This window comes from Enhydra lutris, unplaced genomic scaffold (genome assembly GCF_002288905.1).
Source record: "Enhydra lutris kenyoni isolate GAN:26980312 unplaced genomic scaffold, ASM228890v2 scaffoldscaffold22, whole genome shotgun sequence".
In the NCBI taxonomy this organism is placed as follows: domain Eukaryota; kingdom Metazoa; phylum Chordata; class Mammalia; order Carnivora; family Mustelidae; genus Enhydra; species Enhydra lutris.
Window position 1 is genome coordinate 12079993 of NW_019154106.1, and position 23596 is coordinate 12103588.

Here is a 23596-nt window from a genome sequence, read left to right on the forward strand (position 1 = left end):
TGCAGCATTATAGACAGTAACTAAGACATGGAAACAGCCTAAGTGTCCACAAATGGATGAATGGATACAGAAGTTGTGGTATACATACACAGTAGAATATTATCTAGTCATAACAAAGAAGGAAATCTTGCCATTTGTGACAACATGAATGGACCCTGAGGACATCACACCAAGTTAAATAGGCCAGAGAAAGACAAATACTGTATGATCTCACTTTTGTAGAGAATCTAAATAAGCCAAACTGAAAGGAACAGAGAGTAGAATAGTGGTTGCCAGGGACTGGGAGTTTGAGGTAATGGGGAAATGTTGGTCAAATGGTACAAACTTCCCATTATAAGATAAATAAATTCTGGGGGATCTAATGTACAGCATGGTGATGATAATTAATAATATGATACTTGAAAGTTGCTAAGAGAGTAGATCTTAAATGTTCTCATAACAAAAAAAGAGATAATTATGTGATGGGATGGAGGTGTTAACTAACATTATTGTGCCAACCATTTCTCCCAACCATGGGGGAAATAAAGAAGAAAAATAATACAACCATTGCCTTAGTGGTTCTGGTCAAGATTCTCCCCTTAAATCATGAAAGGAATTCAAGGTTAAGTGCAGGGACTGCTTCACTGGCAAGAACCAAATAACTGACAAGAACCTGGGGAAAAGGGAGCACATATGAAAAAATCAAAACAGGGAGCCTGGGTGGCTCAGTTGGTTAAGCAACTGCCTTCGGCTCAGGTGATGGTCCCAGAGTCCTGGGATCGAGTCCTACATTGGGCTCCCAGCTCCATGAGGAGTCTGCTTCTCCCTCTGACCTCCCCTCTCATGCTCTCTCTCACTCTGTCTCTCTCTCTCTCTTAAAATAAATTTTTTAAAAAGTTAAAAAAAGAAAAAAAATCAAAACATTAGTTTATACAAGGACTTCCCACCATGTTAAAACTGAAGCTCATAGGGATGGAAATCTTGTCAGTTCTTGCTGACTCTGACCTTGGTAGATTGTATGTCCTGTAGAGGACAGGTTTCTTCATTAGGGGGTTAAACACCCTGGTTCCTATGGCAGAGAAGCTGAAGCCAAACCTAGGGGACGTTGAAGCACTTTGCCAGCCCAGCAAGGCCTCATGTCATGGAGTTAGCAACTAAATGCCTGCTGCTGTGACTCTGTCCTCCAAATATCTCTTAGGAACCTCTCATGTGGCCCACTCTAGCTAGAACCATGCAAGGAAGGGAATTCCAGGAAAGACAGTTCAGTCTAGCTGGGGTGATGCCTTACAAAGCCACTACCGTGAGCTCTCAATCAAGATTTATTGAGTGATTAAATGAGTGAATGGATAAATAGATCAATTTCATCAGGCCATAGGATCTAAAAACAACTAAAGGTCAGTCAGAGAAGAGCTATTCTTTAATAGAGAGGAGTAAGCAAAGCTCATGGAGTGTTTTTCTGCATGCGAGTGAGGGCTCAGGCTGAGGGTGGCACAAAGTCCAGAGTCCTGTGTAGGGGGCAGAAACTTAATTAAAGTTTATACAAACTTTGGATGGATCAGTGAGGATAAACAGTCAACCTAATCATTTATGAAGAGTAAACAGGGCTGGAAAATCCCATGTGGGGAAGTGGGAAGTAGAAGGGGCAGGACCAATATAGCTCAGAGAATGTTTTATCCAAGTTTAGCCTATTCTTGGTAGGGGCTATTAAGAAGGGGTTGTATGTTGATTCAGTCTAGAGGAAGAAGAGACATTTAACCAACATTGATTAACAAGCAGTTTGTTTTGATCTATCAGTGTGTGGCTCACAGCTCAGCTAATCATTTATAAGGCAGAGATCGAGAATTTGGAGGATTGGTGTCTGGCCTTGTCATAGGTAAGCAAGCGACGCATCAGTGAGTCTCACTAAGGCAGGTGGGAGGAAGTAAGATTCCTTGGGGTAAGCCCTTCCAGGAACACAAAGTAGATGGAGGGATTTCTTTAACTGTTGCTATTTTCTAGGATAACATGGGCTTGGGTAAAACTCCACATTGTAAGTCCCTTGGAGAATTGCATTTATTGAAATACAATTTGACCTCAGTCTTTTGGCCTGCCTTCGGAATTAGCTCTACAAATCTTGCTTTACTGCTTTGAAGGTACTGTGGTTTTTAAAGTTTTTATTAAAATTCTAATTAGTTAACATACAGTGTAATAATAGTTTCAGGTGGACAATACAGTGATTCAACACTGGCATATGACACCTGGTGCTCATTACAGCAAGTGCCTTCCTTAAACCCCATCACACCTATTTCACCCATCCTCCCACCCACCTTCCCTCTGGTAACTCTCAGTGTGTTTTCCATAGTTAAGACTCTGTTTCTTGGCTTCTCCCTCTCTCTTTTTTCCCTTTGCTTATTTGTTTTGTTTCTTAAATTTCATATATGAGTGAAATCATATGGTATTTTTCTTTCTCTGATTGGCTGATTTCCCTTAGCATAACACTCTCTAGCTCCATCCATGTCATTGCAAATGGCAAGATGTCATTCTTTTTGATGGCTGAGTATTAGTCCAGTGTGTGTGTGTGTGTGTGTGTGTGTGTGTGTGTGTGTGTGTTCACATCTTCTTTATCCACTCATCAGTCAATGGACATTTGGGCTCTTTCCAAAATTTGGCTATTGTAGATAATGCTCCTATAAACATCAAGAGGTACATGTATCCTTTGAATTAGTATTTTTTTTTCTTCTTTGGGTAAATACCTGATAATTCAATTGTTGGATCATAGGGTAATTCTATTTTTAACTTCTGGAGGAAACTCCATACCATTTTCCAGAGTGGCTGCACCAGTTTGAATTCCCACCAACAATACAAGAGAGTTCCCCTTTCTTCACATCCTTACCAGCACCTGTTGTTTCTTGTGTTGTTGAGTTTAGTCATTCTGACAAGTGTGACATCTCATAGTAGGTTTGATTTGCATTTCCCTGATAATCAGTGCTATTGAGCATCTTTTCATGTACCTGTTGGCCACCTGTATATCTTCTTCAGAAAATTGTCTATTCATGTCTTCTGCCCATTTTTAATAGGATTATTCATGTTTTGGGTGTTGAGTTTTATGAGTTCTTTGGTATATGGTTAATAAACTAACCTTTTATCAGATATACCATTTGCAATTATCTTCTCCCATTCCACAGATTGCCTTTTAGTTTTGTTGACTGTTTCCTTTGTTGTGCAGAAGACTTTTATTTTGATGAGATCCCAATAGTTCATTTTTCTTTTGTTTCCCTTGCCCCCAGGGACATATCTAGAAAGAAGTTTCTATGGGTGATGTCAAGCTATTGCCTATCTTCTTCTCTAGATTTTTTGGTTTCTAGTCTCACATTTAGGTCTTTAATTCATTTTGAATTTATTTTTGTGTATGGTGTACAGTGATCCAGTTTCATTCTTTTGCATGTTGCTGTCCAATTTTCCCAACACTGTTTTTTTAAAAGACTGTCTTTTTCCCACTAGATATTCTTTGCTGTTTTGGTAAAGATTAACTGACCATAGAGTTGTGGATTCCTTTCTTGGTTTTCTATTGTCTTCTATTGAGCTATGTGACAATACCATACTGTCTTTGTGCCAGTACCATACTGTCTTGATCATTAAAGTTTGTAATGTAACTTGAAATAGAGAATTGTGATGTCTCCAGCTTTGCTTTTCTTTTTCAAGGTTGCTTTGGCTAGGTCTTTTTGTGGTTCCATACAAATTTCAGAATTGTTTGTTCTAGCTCTGTGAAAAATATTGTTGGTATTTTGATAGGGATTGCATTAAATGTATAGATTACCTTGGCTAGTAAAAACATTTTAACAATATTTGTTCTTTTAGTCCATGAGCAGGGAATGTTTTTCCTTTTTTGTGTGTGTGTCTCCTTCAATTTCTTTTTTTTTTTTAAAAGATTTTATTCATTTATTTGAAAGAGGGAGCACAAGCAGGGGGAGGGGCAGAGGGAGAGGGAGGAGCAGACTCCATGTTGAGCAGGGAGCTCGAACTGGGGCTGGATTCCAGGACTCTGGGATCATGACCTGAGCCAAAGGCAGATGCTTAACTGACTGAGCCACCCTGGTGCCATTCAACTTCTTTCATCAGTGTTTTATAGTTTTCAGAGTACAGGTCTTTCACCTCTTCAGTTAGGTTTATTCCTAGGTATCTTATTGTTTTTGGTGCAATTGTAAGTGGGACTGAATCCTTAATTTCTCTTCCTACTACTTCATTATTGGTGTATAGAAATGCAACAGATTTCTGTACATTGATTTTGTATCCTGTGACTTTCCTGAATTCATGTATCAGTCTGGCCAGGGGTTTACCAATTTTATTAATTTTTTTCTTTTTTATGCTTATTTTATGCTTTATATGTTTAATTTATGAAGGAAATTATCAATTTTTTTCAAAGAATCCACTCCTTATTTCATTGATCTACTCTATTGTTTTTTAGTTTCTATATCATTTATTTTTATCCCAATCTTTATTATTTCCTTCCTTCTGCTGGCTTTAGGCTTTATTTATTATTCTTTTTCTAGCTCCTTAGATGTAAAGTTATTTTGTTTATTCGAGATTTTTTTCTTGCTTCTTGAGGTAGGGCTGTATTACTATATTCTTCTCTCTTAGGACTGCTTTTGCTACATCCCCAAAGTTTTGGACTACTGTATTCTCATTTATATGTCTCCCATGTATTTTAAAAATTTCTTCTTTGATTTCCTGGTTGATCCATTCATTGTTTACTAGCATGTTGTTTAGCCTTCATATATTTGTGGTCTTTTTTTTTCTTGTGGTTGACTTCTAGTTTCAAAGTGTGGTCAGAAAAGGTACACGGTATGATTTCAATCTTTTTGTATTTGTTGTGGTCTGTTTTGTGACCTAATATGTGATTTATTCTGGAGAATGTTCCATGTGCACTTGGTAAGAATGTGTATTCTACTGTTTTAGGTTGGAGTGTTCTGAATATATGTTAAGTCCATCAGGTCCAATATATCATTCAAAGCCATTATTTCCTAGTTTATTTTCTCTCTTTTAAAAAATTTTCTTAATTTATTTTCAGCATAACAGTATTCATTGTTTTTGCACCACACCCAGTGCTCCATGCAATCCGTGCCCTCTCCAATACCCACCACCTGGTTCCCCCCACCTCCCACCCCACGCCCCTTCAAAACACTCAGATTGTTTTTCAGAGTCCATAGTCTCTCATGGTTCATCTCCCTTTCCAATTTCCCTCAACTCCCTTCTCCTCTCTAACTCCCCTTGTCCTCCATGCTATTTGTTATGCTCCACAAATAAGTGAAACCATATGATAATTGACTTTCTCTGCTTGACTTATTTCACTCAGCATAATCTCTTCCAGTCCCGTCCATGTTGCTACAAAAGTTGGGTATTCATCCTTTCTGATGGAGGCATAATATTCCATAGTGTATATGGACCACATCTTCCTTATCCATTCATCCGTTGAAGGGCATCTTGGTTCTTTCCACAGTTTGGCGACCGTGGCCATTGCTGCTATAAACATTGGGGTACAGATGGCCCTTCTTTTCACTACATCTGTGTCTTTGGGGTAAATACCCAGTAGTGCAATGGCAGAGTCATAGGGAAGCTCTATTTTTAATTTCTTGAGGAATCTCCACACTGTTCTCCAAAGTGGCTGCGCGACCTTGCATTCCCACCAACAGTGTAAGAGGGTTCCCCTTTTTATTTTCTCTTTTTGATGATTTGTCTATTGATGTAAGTGGGGTGTTAAAGTCCCCTACTATTATTGTGTTATTATCAATTAGTTCCTTTATGTTTGTTGTTGTTTTGTATTTTTGGGTGCTCCTATGTTTAGTGCATAAATATTTATAACTGCTATATTTTCTTGTTGGATTATCCCCTTTATAATTATATAATGCCCTCCTTTGCCTCGTTTAACAATCTTTGTCTTAAAGTCTAGTTTGGGGGCAGCTGGGTGGTTCAGTCAGAAAAGCATCTGTCTTTGGCTCAGGTCATGATCCCAGGGATCATGACTCCAGGTTCAGGTTCCCTGCTTAATGGGGAGTCTGCTTCTCCTACTCCTCTTCCTCTGCCCCTCCCCCCACTCTCTCTCTTTCTATCTCAAAAAATAAATAAATAAATAAATAAATAAATAAAATCCATAAAGTCTCGTTCGTCTAAGTATTGCTACTCAGGCTTTCCTTTGACATCCATTTGCATGACAGATGATTCTGCACCCTCTCATTTGCAGTCTGCTGGTGTCCTTATGTCTAAAATGAGTCTCTCATAAGCAGCATATAGATGGCTCTTGATTTTTATCCATTCTGACACTGTGTGTCTCTTGATTGGAGCATTTACTTCATTTACATTCAAAGTAATTATTGATACATATATATTTATTACCACTTTATTACTTGTTGTTGTTGTTTCTGGAGATTTTCTCTGATCCTTTCTTGTCTTTGTTACTTGTGGTCTCTCCTTTGCATTTAAAGAGTCTCTTTTAATATTTCTTTCAGGGCTGGTTTAGTGGTCACGAACTCCTTTAGTTTTTGTCTGGGATACTCTTTATTTCTCTTTCATCCTGAAAGATAGCCTTACTAGATAGACTATTCTTGGCTGCAGATTTTTCCCATTCAGCATGTCGAATATATCAGCCACTGTCTTCTGGCTTGCCAAGTTTCTGTTGAGAAATCTCCAGGTAGTCTTATGAGTTTTTCTTGTAAGTTAAGGATGGCTTCTGTCTTGCTGCTTTTAAGATTTTTTTCTTTATCACTGTATTTTGCTACTTGAATTATGTTTTGGTGTCAGCCTGCTTTTGTTGATTTTGATGGGAGTCCTCTGTGCCTCCAGGACCTGGGTGTCTGTTTCCTTCCCCAGATTAGGGAAGTTTTCTGCTATTATTTCTTGAAATAAATTTTCTGCCCCCTTTTCCTCTATCTTCTTCTCCTGGGACTCCTATAATACAAGTGTTATTATGTTTGATGGAGTCATTGATTTCCCTAAGTCTATTTTTGTGTTCCATAATTATTCTTTCACTCTGTGGTCCAACTTCATTATTTTCCATTATTTTGTCTTCTAGATCACTATTTCATTTCTCTATTTCTTCCAGCCCACTGTTCAATGCATCAAGCCTGTTTCCAGTCTTGTTTATTGTATTCTTCTTCTCTGATTGTAGTAAGGGTCTTCCATCAGGATGTCTTCTATTTTTTTCTCAAGTCCAGCAAGTATCCTTATGGTTGTTGCCTTAAATTCTTCATCAGACATGTTAACTTATGTCTGCTTTGCTTAGATCTCTGGCTGTGGCCTTATCTTGTTTTTCATTTGGGATAAATTCCTCCATCTTGGCATTTTGTCTAAGTCTCTGCCTTTCTCTCTGTATTAGAAAATCCAGTTATGTCTCTTGCTTCTGAAAGTAATGGCGTTATAAAGAAGAGGTAATGTAGTGTACAGGGTCCGATACGTCAGGGAATGTCTCTGGTATGTGCCGCATTATTCTGTTGTTGTTGTTTTGGCTGCTCTATCCTTCATGCCAGTCATCGACAGAGGGTCCTTGCATCCATAGGGTAGTGTTTGGTCCCCATCCTGAAGGTGAATTTTAACTAGGTGTGTTCTGGTCTGTTTGTGAAATGAGACCTAATACCTACTCTACCAGAACTGAGATCCTGCAGGACTCCCTAGTCAGGAGATGTGGTATGGGCAGAGGTTTGTGCTGGTCTTCTAGAGGAGGGGACCGTCATGCTTGGACCAAGGCAAATTTGACTAAGAAGGATAGTCCTGCCAGAGTGCACGGAGGTTGACCTTGGTGTAAGCAGATTGGTGTCTGTGCTGACTTGCTTCCCACAGGTGGTTCTGTATTTAAGCCAAGTATGGGGTAGGAAAATGGTGCCAGCTGGGCCTGCTGATCTTTAAAACTCCAGGTTGTAAGCTCCACTTGTTGCAAGAGTTCACAAAAATCAACCCCTCTCATTTTTCAAGCCAATGACTTTGGACAAACATTCTCCTTGTACATTCCCATGTGTTCCCCCCCGTCCCCTGCTCTCTCACTCATCTTTCTCTGAGACCATGGCTCCCTCCCTTACACAGCATCCTTGATCCATTTTTTCCCGAACCACATCTCCACACTTCTACCTTCCTTGGTGTGGCCTCTTCTCTCTTTCTGGTTGTGGAGTTTGTTCTGCCCATCTTCTGGTTGATTTCTGGGGTATTTAGGATGATTTGATATTTACCTAGTTGTGTTTGTAGGATGGGATGAGCCTAGTTATCTTCCTTTATCTGACCTGTGATGGGTATTGTTAAGGATTTTATCTGTTACCTATTATATCAATGATTCCTGAATATGGCTGCATAAGAAAATCATCTGGAGAAGTGCTGGAGAGAATGAGGACCAAATGTAACTCAAACACTGCTAAGGGAATATAAAATAGTTCAGCCACTTTGGAAAAATAGTCTGTCAGTTTTTTAAAGTTAAACATATGCTTACTATATGATCATGCAAATGTACCTTTACATGTTTTCTCAAGAGGACTAAAAGCATTTGCTCAAATGGACTGGTCAAAGCACCTAACATGTATTGATTTATTTAACTGGCACAACCACTTTATGGGACAGGCATGTAGTCACTGGCATTTTATACACGAGAAAACCAAGGCACAGAGAAGTTGAGTAATTTGCCCAACATCCTATAGCTTCTAGCTGGCAGACTCAGGTTTGTCAAGGAGGGCAACTTAATCTCTAAGATGTTCATGCATGTTGGGGTGCCTGGGTGGCTCCATGGGTTGAGCCTCTGCCATCAGCTCAGGTCATGATCTCAGGGTCCTAGGATCAAGCCCCGCATCAGTCTTTCTGCTCAGCAAGGAACCTGCTTCCCCCTCTCTCTCTGCCTGCCTCTCTGCCTACTTGTGATCTCTCTTTCTGTCAAATGAATAAATAAAATCTTTTAAAAAAAGATGTTCATGCATGTTTAGATACTATATATGATAATCTTAGTGTATCCTTAATTATTGGTATGCTGGATGATATAAAAGTTAAAATAAAAATTTCATACAGATTTTTAAAGGTTAGAAAATGTTAAAGGAAAATAGTTTTGGAAGTATGCACCTGTGCTTTCTGCCAGTCTTATTCTTCCTAGGATTTAGTGAGGAGTTCAGTGAATGGGGCACCAAGTAAACAGCAAGAATGAAGGCCTGACCATTAGCTAGAATTACCTGCTGTGTCTGTTTTGGGTCTTTGTATGTTTTCCATCACTTCTCATTCCTTGATATTTCTTGATCCTCTCTTTAGGTTAAGGGTAAGATGTTCTACTTACAAGGCCCACAAGTGCTGCAGATGCTAGAGAAATCATTGAGGAAGAGCCTCCCAGAGTCCTTAAAGGTAACAGAACATTTTTAGAGGGAACTAAAAGTACTGGCAACTGCCTATGAAAGAAGTAGGGAGGAGAACAAACATTCTCTGAGCACCTACTCTGTACCAGGCACTTGTTTGTCTTACATCTCATTTAGCTTACATCACCTCACTGGAAGGCAAGTCTGTTATACCCATGTAACCAAAGAGGAACTCAGTTTTAGGACTTGACCACACCACTAGTGAGTGGCAATCATATGATTTAAATCCACTATGATCTTTGCTGTGCAATGACCCAAAACATCTCTTTGTGCCATTCCAAGAATTATATAACTGGAAGATTTGCCAGAATTGCACAGTTGACTGAACTAGCACATTAATGTTTAACTTATTTTTTCTAAACTGAGTGCCTGACAGAAGTTAACCATTATGATTTTTCTTTGAAATTAAGGATGGGCCAATTTCTATTTTGTCAAACCCCAAAAGCTTATGTTTAATATGGGATGAGATAGAAATATGTTTTAAAAATAGATCAATGATCTTGTATATAAAGAGGTGGGTTTTTTGGGGGGGAGGCAATAATATATGTTTCAAAGTACTAGAATATTACCAGGGATCAAGACTGTCATTGCATTTTAATAAAGGTATCAATTCACCATGAAGGCATTAAAAATGCTGAAATGTATAAACCTAACAACAGAGGCTCAAAGGACATAGGACAAAAATGGATAGAACTGAAAGAACAAATAGATAAAGCCACATGTGTAATTAAACATTTTTAACACTCCTCTCTGAATAACTTATAGAATAGACAGAAAACCTATAACCTATATAGAAGACCTGAAAAATACTATGAACCAACTTAATTGACATTTACAGAGTACGTCCCTCAACAATAGCAGAATACACATTCTTTCCAAGTTCACATGGAATGTGTACATAGACCACATTCTTAAGACTTTATAAAGAACTGAAATTGTAACAAGTATGTCCTTCAACAATATGATATTAAACTTTAAAAAAACCCTGGAAGGTATCTAGAAAGACATCCAAATTTAAGAAATATACAACACATTTCTAAATAAACCATACTTTAAAGTCACAAGAAAAATCAGAAAATATTTGAATAAAGATGAAAGCAAAACATATCAAAAGTCTGGGGATGCAGCTAAAGCAGTGATAAGCGGGAAATATATAGCATTAAGCGCTTTACTGAAAGGAAAAAAAACAATGATCTGAAATCAGCACTTTAAGTTTCTACCTGAAAAATCAGAAAAAGAAGAACAAATTAACCTCAAAGCAAAGAGAATTGAGGAAATTATAAAAGATAAGAGCAGAAAGCAATGAATTTGAGAAGAGAAAATCAATTAAAATTAATCAAGGGGCTCCTGGGTGGCTCAGTGGGTTAAAGCCTCTGCTTTCAGCTCAGGTCATGATCTCAGGGTCCTGGGATGGAGCCCTGCATCGGGCTCTCTGCTCAGCAGGGAGCCTACTTCCTCCTCTCTCTCTGCCTGCCTCTCTGCCTACTTGTGATCTCTCTCTCTGTCAAATAAATAAATAAATAAAATCTTTAAAAAAAAAAGAAAATGAACCAAATCTGGCTCATTGAAAAGATCAATAATGTTGATAAACTTCTGACTCAGAAATGCAGAAAGAAGACACAAATCAGATCAGGAATGAAACAGGGACACTAATACCAATCCCATAAACATTTTAAGGATAATAGAGACATACCATTATCAATACTGTGCCCATAGATTTCGCAGGTTATGTTCTGTGAAAAGTACAAATTACCAACAGTCATTGAAGAAGAAAAATATAACCTAAATCATCCTGTATGAATTGCAGAAACTGATTTCATAATTTAAAATTTTCCAACAAAGAAAATACCATTGCTCATATGGCTTTCATGGCAATTTCTACCACACATGTAAGGAAGAAATAATATCAATTCTATGCAAATTCTTGCAGAATAGATCAGAGGAGTAAACACTTCGCAACTCATTTTATAAATCCAGAATTACCCTAATATGAAAACCAGAAGTGGATTTTATTTTATTTTTTTAAGATTTTATTTATTTACTTGACAGACAGAGATCACAAGTAGGCAGAGGCAGGCAGAGAGAGAGAGGAGGAAGCAGGCTCCCCGAGGAGCAGAGAGCCTGATGCGGGGCTCCATCCCAGGACCCTGGGATCATGACCTGAGCTGAAGGCAGAGGCTTTAACCCACTGAGCCACCCAGTCGCCCCTGGATTTTGTTTTAAAAAAGAGAGGACTAGAAAACAATATTACTCATGAACATATACCCAAAAATCCTCAACAAAATACTATCAAGTCAAATCCATCAATATATCAAAAGGATAATATATTATAACCAAGGGGAATTTATCTTGAGAATCCAAGGCAGGTTCAACATTAAAATTCGGTGTATTTCATTGTATCAATAGATTAAAGAAAAAAGCCAGATGATCTTCTCTTAATAGATGTAGAAAATAAAATTGAACTGGAGTTCTTTCCTATGATGGATATTATACAGTCATTAAAAATGATTATATAGATTGGTATTTATTGACATGGAAATATGCCCATAGTATACTGTGTGTCTGGAGGGGATATGTGGTAAACTAATATACATTAGGTAATTTCATTGCTTAAAAATTTATGTATTTGTCAATAAATGAAATAAAATGGAAAGATATAATACTAAGTTCTACAGTGTGATAGTGGATGATTTTTAATTAATTTGTTTATCTGGATATTTAACTCTATTCATATAATGTTCATGGTTTGACTCCCCAAACCTATTTCTATTTGGAGTAATGAAGTGGAATCTGAAGGTGATTTGAACCACATGCTTATCAGTTATCACCTTGATTTCATAGAAATAATCATTGTCCTGATCAAATAAGTTACTTTACCATGCTTTCCTAATAAGCTGACTCCCTGACTTTCTTGGGATGCTGCAGGTTTATGGGACTGTCTTCCACATGAACCAAAGAAACCCATTCAAGCTAAAGGCCCTGGTGGACAAGTGGCCTGACTTTACAACAGTGGTTATCTGACCTCAGGAGGCGGTAAGGTGCCAGATGTAGAATGAGTACACTTTTGTGTTCTTATTTGCTATGTGCCTACCATGCACCTGGCAATGTGGCAGACCCAGGGGATACAGAAATGAATTGTGTGAGGGTTGTCTGGGTGGCTCAGTCATTAAGCGTCTACCTTTGGCTCATGTCATGATCCCAGAGTCCTGGGATCGAGACCCACATCCAGCTCCCTGCTCAGCTGGAAGTCTGCTTCTCCCTCTTCCACTCCCCCTGCTTGTGTTCCCTCTCTGGCTGTGTCTCTGCCTGTCAAATAAATAAATAAATAAAATCTTAAAAAAAAAAAGAAATGAATTGTTTGATGGTAAGTGAGTTGCTGTCCTCAAGAAGTTCACAGAAGACAGATAAAGGAATAAATTACAAAATGGAGTGAAAATGTACAAAAACATATAGAAACACACACCATATAAGATACCAGCAACACTGTCTAAGAGACGGTTAAAACCACAGATGTCAGGGTATGCACATAGAGGATCAGAGGCTTATAGGCAGACAGTTCAGCAAAACTGTATTTTGAAGATAAATAGGTTTTTGGCAGACTGACAAGAATAGAGGGTGCATTCTAAACAGAAAAACATAACACCTAAAAATGTGTAGAGCTAAATATGAAGAAAGTTAAGAAAATATAAAGAACAAACCACAATGCCTGTATTTGGGAACGTATTTTCAGTGTCAAATTTTAAAGATCACTTAAACTAAGTGCTGAATATAATTCAAAGACAAATATAAGCATATTGGAAAATATAAAGTAAAAATGTATGCATACAAAATGTGTAATCATACAATGTCATTTTAATACAAAAATTTTCAAATAAAATTTAAATGTATAGTGCTTTTGAACTAAACAGGATACAAAAATGAAGACATTTACATTAATTATTGAACTGAAAAATGAAGCTATGAGTGCATTTCTGAGTAGCACTTTCTAGCTATTCTACCCTTGTTGGGTAGTTGTTTCCTGACTCTTCCCTCCATCTTCAAATAACCTGAACTCTGATTTGTTAACTTTGAGAAGAACTTCTTGAACAAATTTTGTGTTTCAATTTTTGGGGGAATGCAAATTATTTTTTAAAAAATAATAGTGCATTATGGTTTACATTTTAAAGACATCATGTGTCAAATAAAGTGTTAATATCCAAAATATATGAAGAACTTATACAACTCAACACCAAAAAAACAAATAACTCAATTAAAAAATGGGCAGAGGACCTAAATAGACATTTATCCAAAGAAGACATACAGATGCCAACACATTTAAAAGATCCTCAATATCACTAATCATCAGGGAAATGCAAAATAAAAACACAATGAGATATCACTTTATACCTGTCAGAATGGCTCAAATGAAAAAACACAAGAAGTAAGTGTTGGTGAGGATGTGGAATAAAAGGAACACTCTAACACTGTTGGGAATGTATATTAGTGCAGTCTCTATGGAAAACAGTATGGAGGTTCCTTAAAAAACTTAAAAATTAAATTACCATATGATCCAATAATTCCACTATTGCATATTTACCCAATATATATGTATGTATATATAGGGTATTTACCTAAAGTAGGTGAAAATACTAATTTGAAAAGATACATGTGTCCCTATGTTTATGGCAAGATTATTACAACAACCCAGATTTGGAAGCAATCCAAGTGTCTATCAATATATAAATAAAGAAAATGATTTTATAATATAAAGATAACTTTACATATAAATATAATATTATATAATATATATTATATATATAATAAAAATTACTCAGCCATTAAAAAAGAATGAAATCTTTTCATTTACAACAATGTAGATGGACTTAAGAGTGTATAAGTCAGTCAGAGAAAGACAAATGCCATATGATTTTACTCATAGGTGGAATTTAAGAAACAAAACAAATGAATAAACAAAGAAAAAAGAGACATACAAAAAACCAGACTCTTAAATACAGAAAAAAAACTGGTGGTTGCCAGAGGATGGGTGAAGTAGGTGAAGGGGATTAAGAGTACATTTATTGTGATGAGCACTGAGTAATGTACTAACAAATTTGTTGAATCATTATATTTATAAAAAATATATTTTATATTTCATTATAAATATATGAAACTAATATAACACTGCATATTTGTTATACTTAAAAATTTAAATTTTTTTAAAAAGGAAAAATAAAGACATCATGTGTCTTTAATTCATGTAGCTATGTCATATATAAGTGAAAATTCTAATACAAGGTTACCTGTGTCAATTTCAACATTGTTACGTTTATAATCCATTGGTTCTGAGACTGTTTTTTCTTTGAGACTCTTAAATAGAATAAGACTTGCTCTTTCAAAGAAAACTTGCCTTTGACAGTAATACCTTCTTTCTCCTGAAGATTACAGAATCATAGAAGAATGTTTTCTAAACCAATGCACATTTGGTTGATTTGAAATTGTAACACACCATATAAATACCTAGTTCAGCAAGTTTTTCTTAACCAAAAATTGAGTGATTAAATCCCTGACTTGCTCTCATGATGTAAATGATTCAGGAATAATGGTAGTACATCAAGAAAAATATCAAATATTTATAAGTTTATAAAATAGCACAGTATAATGACAGACTAAGGCAAAGTATTCTAATCTCTGGGTATAATCAATATGATTTATTTTACATCACCTAACCAAACAGGAAATGACAGATGATTTTGATCACCACACCAACACCTACCAAATCTATTCTAAGAATCCCCCAAACTGTCAAGAATTCCTTGGCGCATCGGGTGTCATCAACTGGAAACAACATTTGCAGATCCAAAGTAAGTTTGGGATCTGGGATGTGTGCTGGCTTCTATGACTATTCATGGCTACTCCTGCAGGGTCACTTTTCATCCTGAGAACATTCCCCTACAGCCTTTGTAGGGGTAGGAAGCTCTACCAAACCCCATTCAGCCTGATGTTCATTCTTTGCCTCAGCTGCTTCCACCTCTTCAGTGGAACAGAATTCAAACATTGCAAACTGTGGACTTGACACAAGGGACTGTGAGTAATGGAATTTCTTGTTAGCTAAGGATCCATGATATATTTTTGCAGACATATTCAGGGTCCCTTAGGGGGATTAGGTGCGAGAGCAGAGCTCCCTCCCTCTCTGGTCTTCCATTCCTAGAATAAGAATGACAGTTGCTTGTGCCAGAGAACACCTCCAGGTCACAAGTACAACTACCATGGCTGTGAGCACACCCTCCAAGGTCAGATTCTCTAAGGTGGCATCCTTGCTCTGCCTGTTACCTGCTTTGTGATTTGAGCAAGTGGTGTACCTATTATTCAGTTTTTGCATGTGTAAAAAAAGAGGGCGGTGAAAGTACTTAAAACAGGTTCAAGGGAAGAATTAAACATAGTATTAGACCAATACCTGGGCATGATACCATTTCTCCATTGATTGTGCAGTGATATAGTCAGGATTTCTAGTATTATCTGCTTGCATAAGAGAGTGACTTGGGCGTGGTCACATGGTTAATGGTGACCCCAGAAGCAACACTGCCTGACTTTAAGATCTGCATATTTCCACCAGGAAGTTTCTGTAGCATCTACACAGCCAATTACTTCTCACTTCACCTTACCCCTCTCTAGGTTCACAGTCCAGCCTGAACGAAGTGATACAAAATCTTGCAGCTGTTAAACTGGTCAAGGTTGAGCAACAACAAGGCATTATGTATATGTTGCCCGAGAGAGAAAGTAAACTGGTCCCTTCCTTGCTGGAGGCAAAGAACTTACCTCTTAAATCTGGCAGATGCAAAGTCATGTGAGTTTTGGAAAAAGATACTCTGGGTTACTCTCATCTTTCTGCGTGGAAGTGGCCTCCCAACGTCTTCCCCTATCTTCACTATTGCCTCCTTACAATCCATTTCCAGCGTGATCCTTTTGGACATGGGTTGTGTCAATTCATCCACTTAAAAGCCATCAGTGTTCCTCAGCTCACACGCCCATTACAGACATTCAGGGTCCTAGCAAGACCTGCTATCCACCACCTCTTGGACTTCATCTTGTCCCTCTTGCTTACTTCCACCAGCAGCTTTGGCCTTTTTTCTCCGGCTTGATTTCATACATTCACATATGCCTTTGGACTGTTGCATTTATTCTTTGCCTAAAATCTCCCTTCCCTCTGATCTTTGCATATCTGTTTCATTCTTGCCACTCATTATCTCCAATGTCATTTCCTTAGCGAGTTCTCCTCAGAGCAACCCGAAACCACCCCTTCCCATAATTCTTCATCACGAAACCCAGTTTTTATTTTCCTCAGTGCACTTATCACTATCCAAAACCAGCTTATTTGTGAATTTATTGACGTTTCTGTTGTTGGATTCCTCCCTTGCAACGATTCAAACTCCACAAGAGCAGAGGACACTCTTCATGGTGGTCACCAGTAAGTTTTCAGGAGCCACAACAAAGCATCAAGTAGATGCTTCATAAATATGCAATGAATTACATCTCAGAGCAAAACACATTATATATTGCCCTCCACTTATGCCTGAATAGAATTAAAACTGATATAGGGATTTTATCTTGAGATCTCCAATCCTATGGCCCTCTCTGTGTTAATAAACTTGGAAAAGATTTATTCACACTGTATTGCAACTTACCTCTGAAAGGTACCTCCAAATCTATACTCTCATTTGATTTCTTGTTCATCCCATGAGACAGACAAAGGAGGAGACATTATCCACATTTTCCTGATGGAAAACAGGTCCAGTTGATGAAACAGCTTGTCAGGGTCATGTGGATGGTTAAGGGCATAACTGGGGCTCATGTTTACATGTCCTGCTTCCATACTCTGGGCTCTTTCCAGGACACCTCCCAAAACCTTCTCCACCCCTGTAGCAGTCTTCAGACTTCAGTGTTCTGTCAGGTGGGGGCTGCCCGAACTCCACATCACTGCCCCTCCCTGGGCTTCAGCTCTCCCACAGTGGTCAAGGAGCCTCTGACACCAACAGACAAAGATTCCAGGATTACAAGATTCCAAGCCCTGGCTTTATAGCTTGCTAGTGTATGCTTTGAGGCACTTGCTTATTTTCTGCTTACCTACCGTTATGTGTAGAACAGGGATGTTATCAATTCTCCCATCTTAAGTGGAAAGTCACTGCAATGTTGACAAAAATAATGTTAATTTTTGTATAATTATTTTTTGTGTGGCATGGGTCCTAGGTACTTATCATGTGATACCTCTTATATTATTTACAGAGGTGCTACTAATAGCACCACTCTGTTAATATCTCCATTTTATAAAAAAATGATGAACTCAGGCAATCTGGCTGCAGAGTCTATGCCTTTACTCCGCTCCACTCTGCATCGTCTGAAGACAATTTGGGGGAAAACAAAAATAATACTCCACAGTATGTGTGATATTTTGGGGTATTCTTTTTCCTTGTTCTCAACAGCAACCAAGAGATGTTTCAACTCTCCTCCCTGGATGTTACCCATGCTCCGTTGGTGAATAAATTCTGGCATTTTGGGGGCAATGAGAGGAGCCAGAGGTTCATTGAGCGCTGCATCCGGACCTTCCCCACCTTCTGCCTGCTGGGGCCCGAGGGGACCCCTTTGTCTTGGAGCCTGATGGACCAGACAGGCGAGATACGGATGGGGGCTACTGTGCCTGAGTACCGGGGCAAGGGTCTCATCTCCTATCTCATGGATGTTCACAACCATGCTCTGGACAAACTTGACTACCCTAGCTATTACCATACAGTCGTGACCAACAAAATCATACAGAAAATTAGTCACAGTCTGAATCATATCACCCTGCCCTGTAACTGGAACCAGTGGCACTGTGTGCCACTGTGAAGCAATCCTGAGCACAAGACCGAGTTGGGTGGGCTGATGTGGCAGGAGAAGTGGATGGGTGGACAGGGAGAAAGAACAAATTGTAATCAGCAGTAAAGTGGTGTGTGTTGTCTGGGCTCTGAGAAGCAGTACAAATGGTCAACAGAACCACCACAGTCCCTGTTCTCAAACCAGGTCAGCAGAACCACCACAGTCCTTGTTCTCAAACCAGGTCAACAGAACCACCACAGTCCTTGTTCTCAAAGCAGGTCAACAGAACCACCACAGTCCCTGTTCTCAAACCATTCATGTCTGGAAGATCTGGCATGGCCAGACCTTCCTGCAGCAGACCCCGGTCTTGTTCTGTTTCCTACACTTCTGGATCTCAGTGATACTCTTTTCAGCTACATTCTGCCCTCCTGCTTCTCCTGGATCTCCTATCTTACAAGCGAGGTATTGCTAATAAGCATATCCTGCCACTTTTGCCAGGATGTGACATTATCCTAAGGGTAGTATAATTTTCCTCTCTCTTGCCTTTACCCTCCCTCTCCCTGCCCTACCCTCAACTAGCTTCACTGAGGTCTAATTCACAAATAACACTGTAATGTAAAGTGTAAAAAGTGGTGATCACACGCACACACATACACACACACATTGTGAAAGACCTCCCACAACCAAGTTGATTAAAATTACCTGACCATATATACATGGGTTTATTTCTGGGCTCTCTATTCTGTTCCAGTAATTTATATGTCTGCTTTTATGCTGATATCATACTGTTTTGATTATTATAGTTTTGTAACATAGTTAGAAGTCAGGAAGTATAACATCTCCTGCCTTGTTTTTCTTTCCCAACATCTTTTTGGTATTTGGGGTCTCTTATGGTTCCATACAAATTTTAGGATTATTTTTTCTATTTCTATCAGAATTTTGGTAAGGATTGCCCTAATAAGGATTGCTTTTGGTGGAATGGACATCTGCACAATAATAATTTTTCAGTCCATGAACACAGAATCTTTTTCCATTTATGTGCATCTTCTTACACTTCTTTCATTAATGTTTTATAGTTTTTCAGTGTACAGATCTTTGACCTCCTTGATTAAAACTATTCCTAAGCATTTTTTTCTTTTTGTTGCTATTATAAATGGGACTTTCTTAATTTCTCTTCCTCACAATTGTTAGAGTCTAGAACTACAACTCATTTTTGTATCCTGACTTTGTATTCTGCAACTCTACTGATTTGCTTCTTAGTTTTAGTAGGTTTTTGGTGGGGGGAGTGGAATATTTAAGGTTTTCTATACATACGATGATGTTATTGGTAGATACAATTTCACTTCCTCTTTTCTTACTTACCTGGATGACTTTTATCTCTTTTCCCAACCTGCAGTGCTATGTTGAAGATAAGCGGCAAGAGTAGACATCTCTGTCTTTTCTCTAATATTAGAGGAAAAGTTTTCAGCTTTCACCACTGAGTATGATGTTAGCTGTGGGCTAATATACAGGGATAAAATCCACTTGCTCCTGGTGTATGATCCTCCTAATATGTTGCTGAATGTGGCTTCCTTTAGGAATTTTGCATCTTCTCATTGTATCCTTGTCTAACTTTGGTATCAAGATAATGCTGACCGTATAAAATGAGTTTGGAGGTGTATCCTCCTCTTTAATTTTTTGAAAGATTTGAGAAAGGTTTGCATTAATTCTTTAAATGGTTGGTGGAATTCACCAATGAAGTCCTCTGGTCCTGAGCTTTTATTTGTTGAGAGTTTGTGATTATTCAGCTTTCTTACTAGTATTTGGTTTGATCAAATTTTATAGTTCTTTATGATTTAGTTTTTACAGGTTGCATGTTTCTAAGAATTCAACAGTTTCTTCTAGGTTATCCAATTTGTTAGTTACTAATTGTTCATGGTGGTCTCATGATTCTTTTCACTTTTGTGTCATTATTGTAATCTCTCTTCTTTTATGTCTGGTCTTATTCATTTGAGTCTTTTCTCTTTTTTTCTTAGTAGGTCTAACAAGGTTAATCAATTTTGTTTATCTTTTTTAAAAAAGACCCTTAGTCTCATTTATCTTTTCTATTATTTTTCTAGTCTCATTTTATTTATTTATGCTCTGGTAGTTACTTTCTTTTTTTTTACTAATTTTATGCTTATTTCTTTTTTTAAAGTTTTTTGAGGTGTGAGATGAGATTGAGATCTTTCTCTTGAGCTAAGCATTTATCATCATAAACTTTTCTCTTTGAATTGTTTTTGCTGCATTGTATGTTTTGGTATATAGTGTTTCCTTTTTCATTTGTCTGAAAAAATTTTTAATTAAAAAGAATTTTTGACTCACTGTTTAGGAACATATCGTTTAATCTCCACATATTTGTGTATTTTCCAGTTTTTGTCTTTGATATCGATTTCTAGTTGTATGCCATTGTGGTCAGAAAAGATTCTGTGTATGATTCCAATCTTTTAAAATTTGTGAAGACTTGCTTTGTGATCTAACATATAATCTATCCTGGAGAATGTTCCATGTGCACTTAAGAGAAATGTGTATTCAGCTGCTGTATGATGGAATATGTGTATGTATCTGTTAGGTCCATTTGGTCTAATATGTAGCTCCAATCCAATATTTTTTTACTGATTGTCTGCATGGATGATCTAGCCATTGTTGAAAGTGGAATATTGAAGTCCCTCACTATTATTTTTACTGTTTTCTATCTCTCCCTTCAGATCTGTCAATATCTGCTTTATATATTCAGGCATTCCATTGTTGGGTACATATGTATTTTTTAAGTGTTATATTCTTTGAATAAACTGACCTTCTTATCATTATATAATGGCCTTCTTTCTTTCTGACCATACTTTTGCCTTGAAGTCTATTTGGCCTGATATAAGTATAGATACTCCTACTCTCTTCTGGTTTCCATTTGTACTGAATATATTCCAACTTGAAGAAATTCATTTTAACATTTGTTGTAAGCCTACTCTAGTGGAAATGAACTCCTTCAGGTTTGTTTGACTGCCAAAATCTATCTCCCCTCCAGTTCTGAAGGAAACTTTCATGGATAAAGCACTTCTTGGCTGGTAGTTATTTTTCTCTAGCACTTTGAATATATCATTCCACTCCCTTCAAGCATGCAAGGTTTCTGCTGAAAAAATCTGCTTATAGTCTTATGAGGGTTTTCTTGTTTGTAAAAAGTCACTTTTCTTTTGTTGTGTTTTATTTTTTGTCTTTACTTTCTAACAATTAAATTATAATGTGTGTTGGTGTGGGTCTCTTTGGATTAATTTTTTATTGTTGTTGTTTCTCTTTGAGTTTCCTGGATTTTAGTGTCTGTTTCTTTCCCCACATTTGGGAAGTTTTTAATCACTATTTTTCTGAACACATTTCTGCACTATTCTCTCTTTCTCCTTCTAGGACACCTATAATAGGTATGTTTGTCCACTTGATTGTGTTCCATAAATTAGTTAAGCTATTTCACTCTTTTTCATTGTTTTTTTTTAAATTTTTGCTCTTCTGATTAGATGATTTCCACTGATCTAACTTTGAGTTTGTTGATCCTTTTCTCCATCTGATCTTATCTGCTGTTGAACCACTCTATTGAATTTTTCAGTTTGGTTATTGTGATTTGTTTGGTACTTTTAAAACATAGTCTGTCTTTTTGTTGAAATGCTCACTTTACACATGCATTGCTCTCCTGACCTTGGTGAGCATCTTTACAACCATTATTTGGACGTCCCTGTCAGGTAAATTACTTATCTATGTTTCATTAAGATTGGTTTCTGGAGATTTATCTAGTTCTGTTGTTGTTGTTGTTGTTTGTTTGTTTGGAACATATTCCTCTGTTCTTTATTTTCCTTGACTTTCTGTATTGGTTTTTGTACATTAGATAAAACAGCCCCATCTCCCAGTCTTGACAGACTTGCCTTATGTAAGAAATAATCTTTGTCAATAACCTTAACCTGAGGGGTGCCTGGGTGGCTCAGTGTGTTGAAGCCTCTGCCTTTGGCTTGGTCATGATCCTGGGATCCTGAGATCGAGCCCCACATCGGGCTCTCTGCTCTGCAGGGAGCCTGCTTCCTCCTCTCTCTCTGCCTGCCTCTCTGACTACTTGTGATCTCCGTCTGTCAAATAAATAAATAAAATCTTTTTTTAAAAAAATAACCTTGGGGTGCCTGGGTGGCTCAGTGGGTTAAGCTGCTGCCTTCGGCTCAGGTCATGGTCTCAGAGTCCTGGGATCGAGCCCCGCGTCGGGCTCTCTGCTCAGCAGGGAGCCTGCTTCCTCCTCTCTCTGCCTGCCTCTCTGCCTGCTTGTGATCTCTCTGTCAAATAAATAAATAAAATCTTAAAAAAAAAATAAAAAATAAAAAAAAATAAAATAAATTAAAAAATAACCTTGACCTGAACCTTTATTTTCCTCAGCCTCGGTGTTTGCCTAAACCACTGTCTTTGTTTTTTGTGGTCAGGAGATCAGGGTGTGTCAAAATCTGTTGGTGTCCCAACAGCATGGGAATTGCCCACATGCCTCTTTAGGCTCCCAGCGAGCTATTATTTGCCAGTCCCTTCAGCTTCCAACGCAAGCTAATTAGAAGCCCAACCTCCAGGCAGCACCCGGGGAAGTCAAGCTATTAAATATACAATCTAGCCCATCGGGGGAAACTGGAAACTATGTGTTTTTGTCTACTTACTCTGTGCTAAGGCAGAAGGGATACCCTCTGGGAATGCTTTTGTACCTATTTAGAGCTACCTCTTTATTTTGTGGCTTGGAACACACAATGAATACTGAACCTCATCGCCTCCTAAAGCTAGGTAATTTAGAAGTCAGTCCATCAAAGGCAGCCTTAGAAGATGAGGTGCTTAAAGAAAAAAGAATAGAGAAAAGATGATGAAGTACTAGATTTATAGACAAACTCCTTTCAGGAAGAAGCTGGAGACTGTTTGATTACTGCAGTTAGCTGAGGAGAGAAAGCAGATGTATCCACCAGCTCTTTTAGCTGGGAATACCTCCAATGAGCTCCCACATGTGGGTTGTTTAGAAGCCAGAACCTAAGGCAGTGGCTGGGAAAGTATATGGTCAAATCCTTTTCAGGGAGAAACTGGGAGATGGCATTTTGTCTGCTCCTTCTGTGCTGACCCTGGAAGGGATAGCTACAAAAAAATGCTCATGCACCCATTTAAAAACTTCTTTATTTGATGTGTCCCTGTGAGTTTCATGTAGGCCAAGCCACAATGGCTCTCAGAGCAAGGTGATTTGAGGACCCATCCCTTGGGTGGTAGCCTTAAATACTGGGCACTAGCTGTGTGGTCCAACCCTTTGCTCCTCAGGAAGAAACTGGGAGTTGGGGGTTCTCTCTTGATTGTAAGGTGCTGTGGTGGGGTGGGGTTTATGGTGAGCATATCTTAGCCCATCCTATCCATTTCAATGTGGCTCTTCTCTCATTAAC

The 23596-nt window shown here is 38.0% G+C and overlaps 1 protein-coding gene across 1 annotated transcript; it reads left to right on the forward strand.

Annotated features, from left to right (window-relative positions):
* Window positions 1-1595: 1595 nt before the first annotated feature.
* On the forward strand, window positions 1596-18185 carry LOC111149994 (glycine N-phenylacetyltransferase-like). The gene is given in 7 exon segments (XM_022507295.1): window positions 1596-1852; window positions 9226-9315; window positions 12252-12359; window positions 15040-15166; window positions 15978-16149; window positions 16648-16770; window positions 17783-18185. Coding segments are annotated over 6 exon segments (1011 nt in total). The 5' UTR covers window positions 1596-1852; window positions 9226-9237.
* The last annotated feature ends 5411 nt before the right edge of the window (window positions 18186-23596 follow it).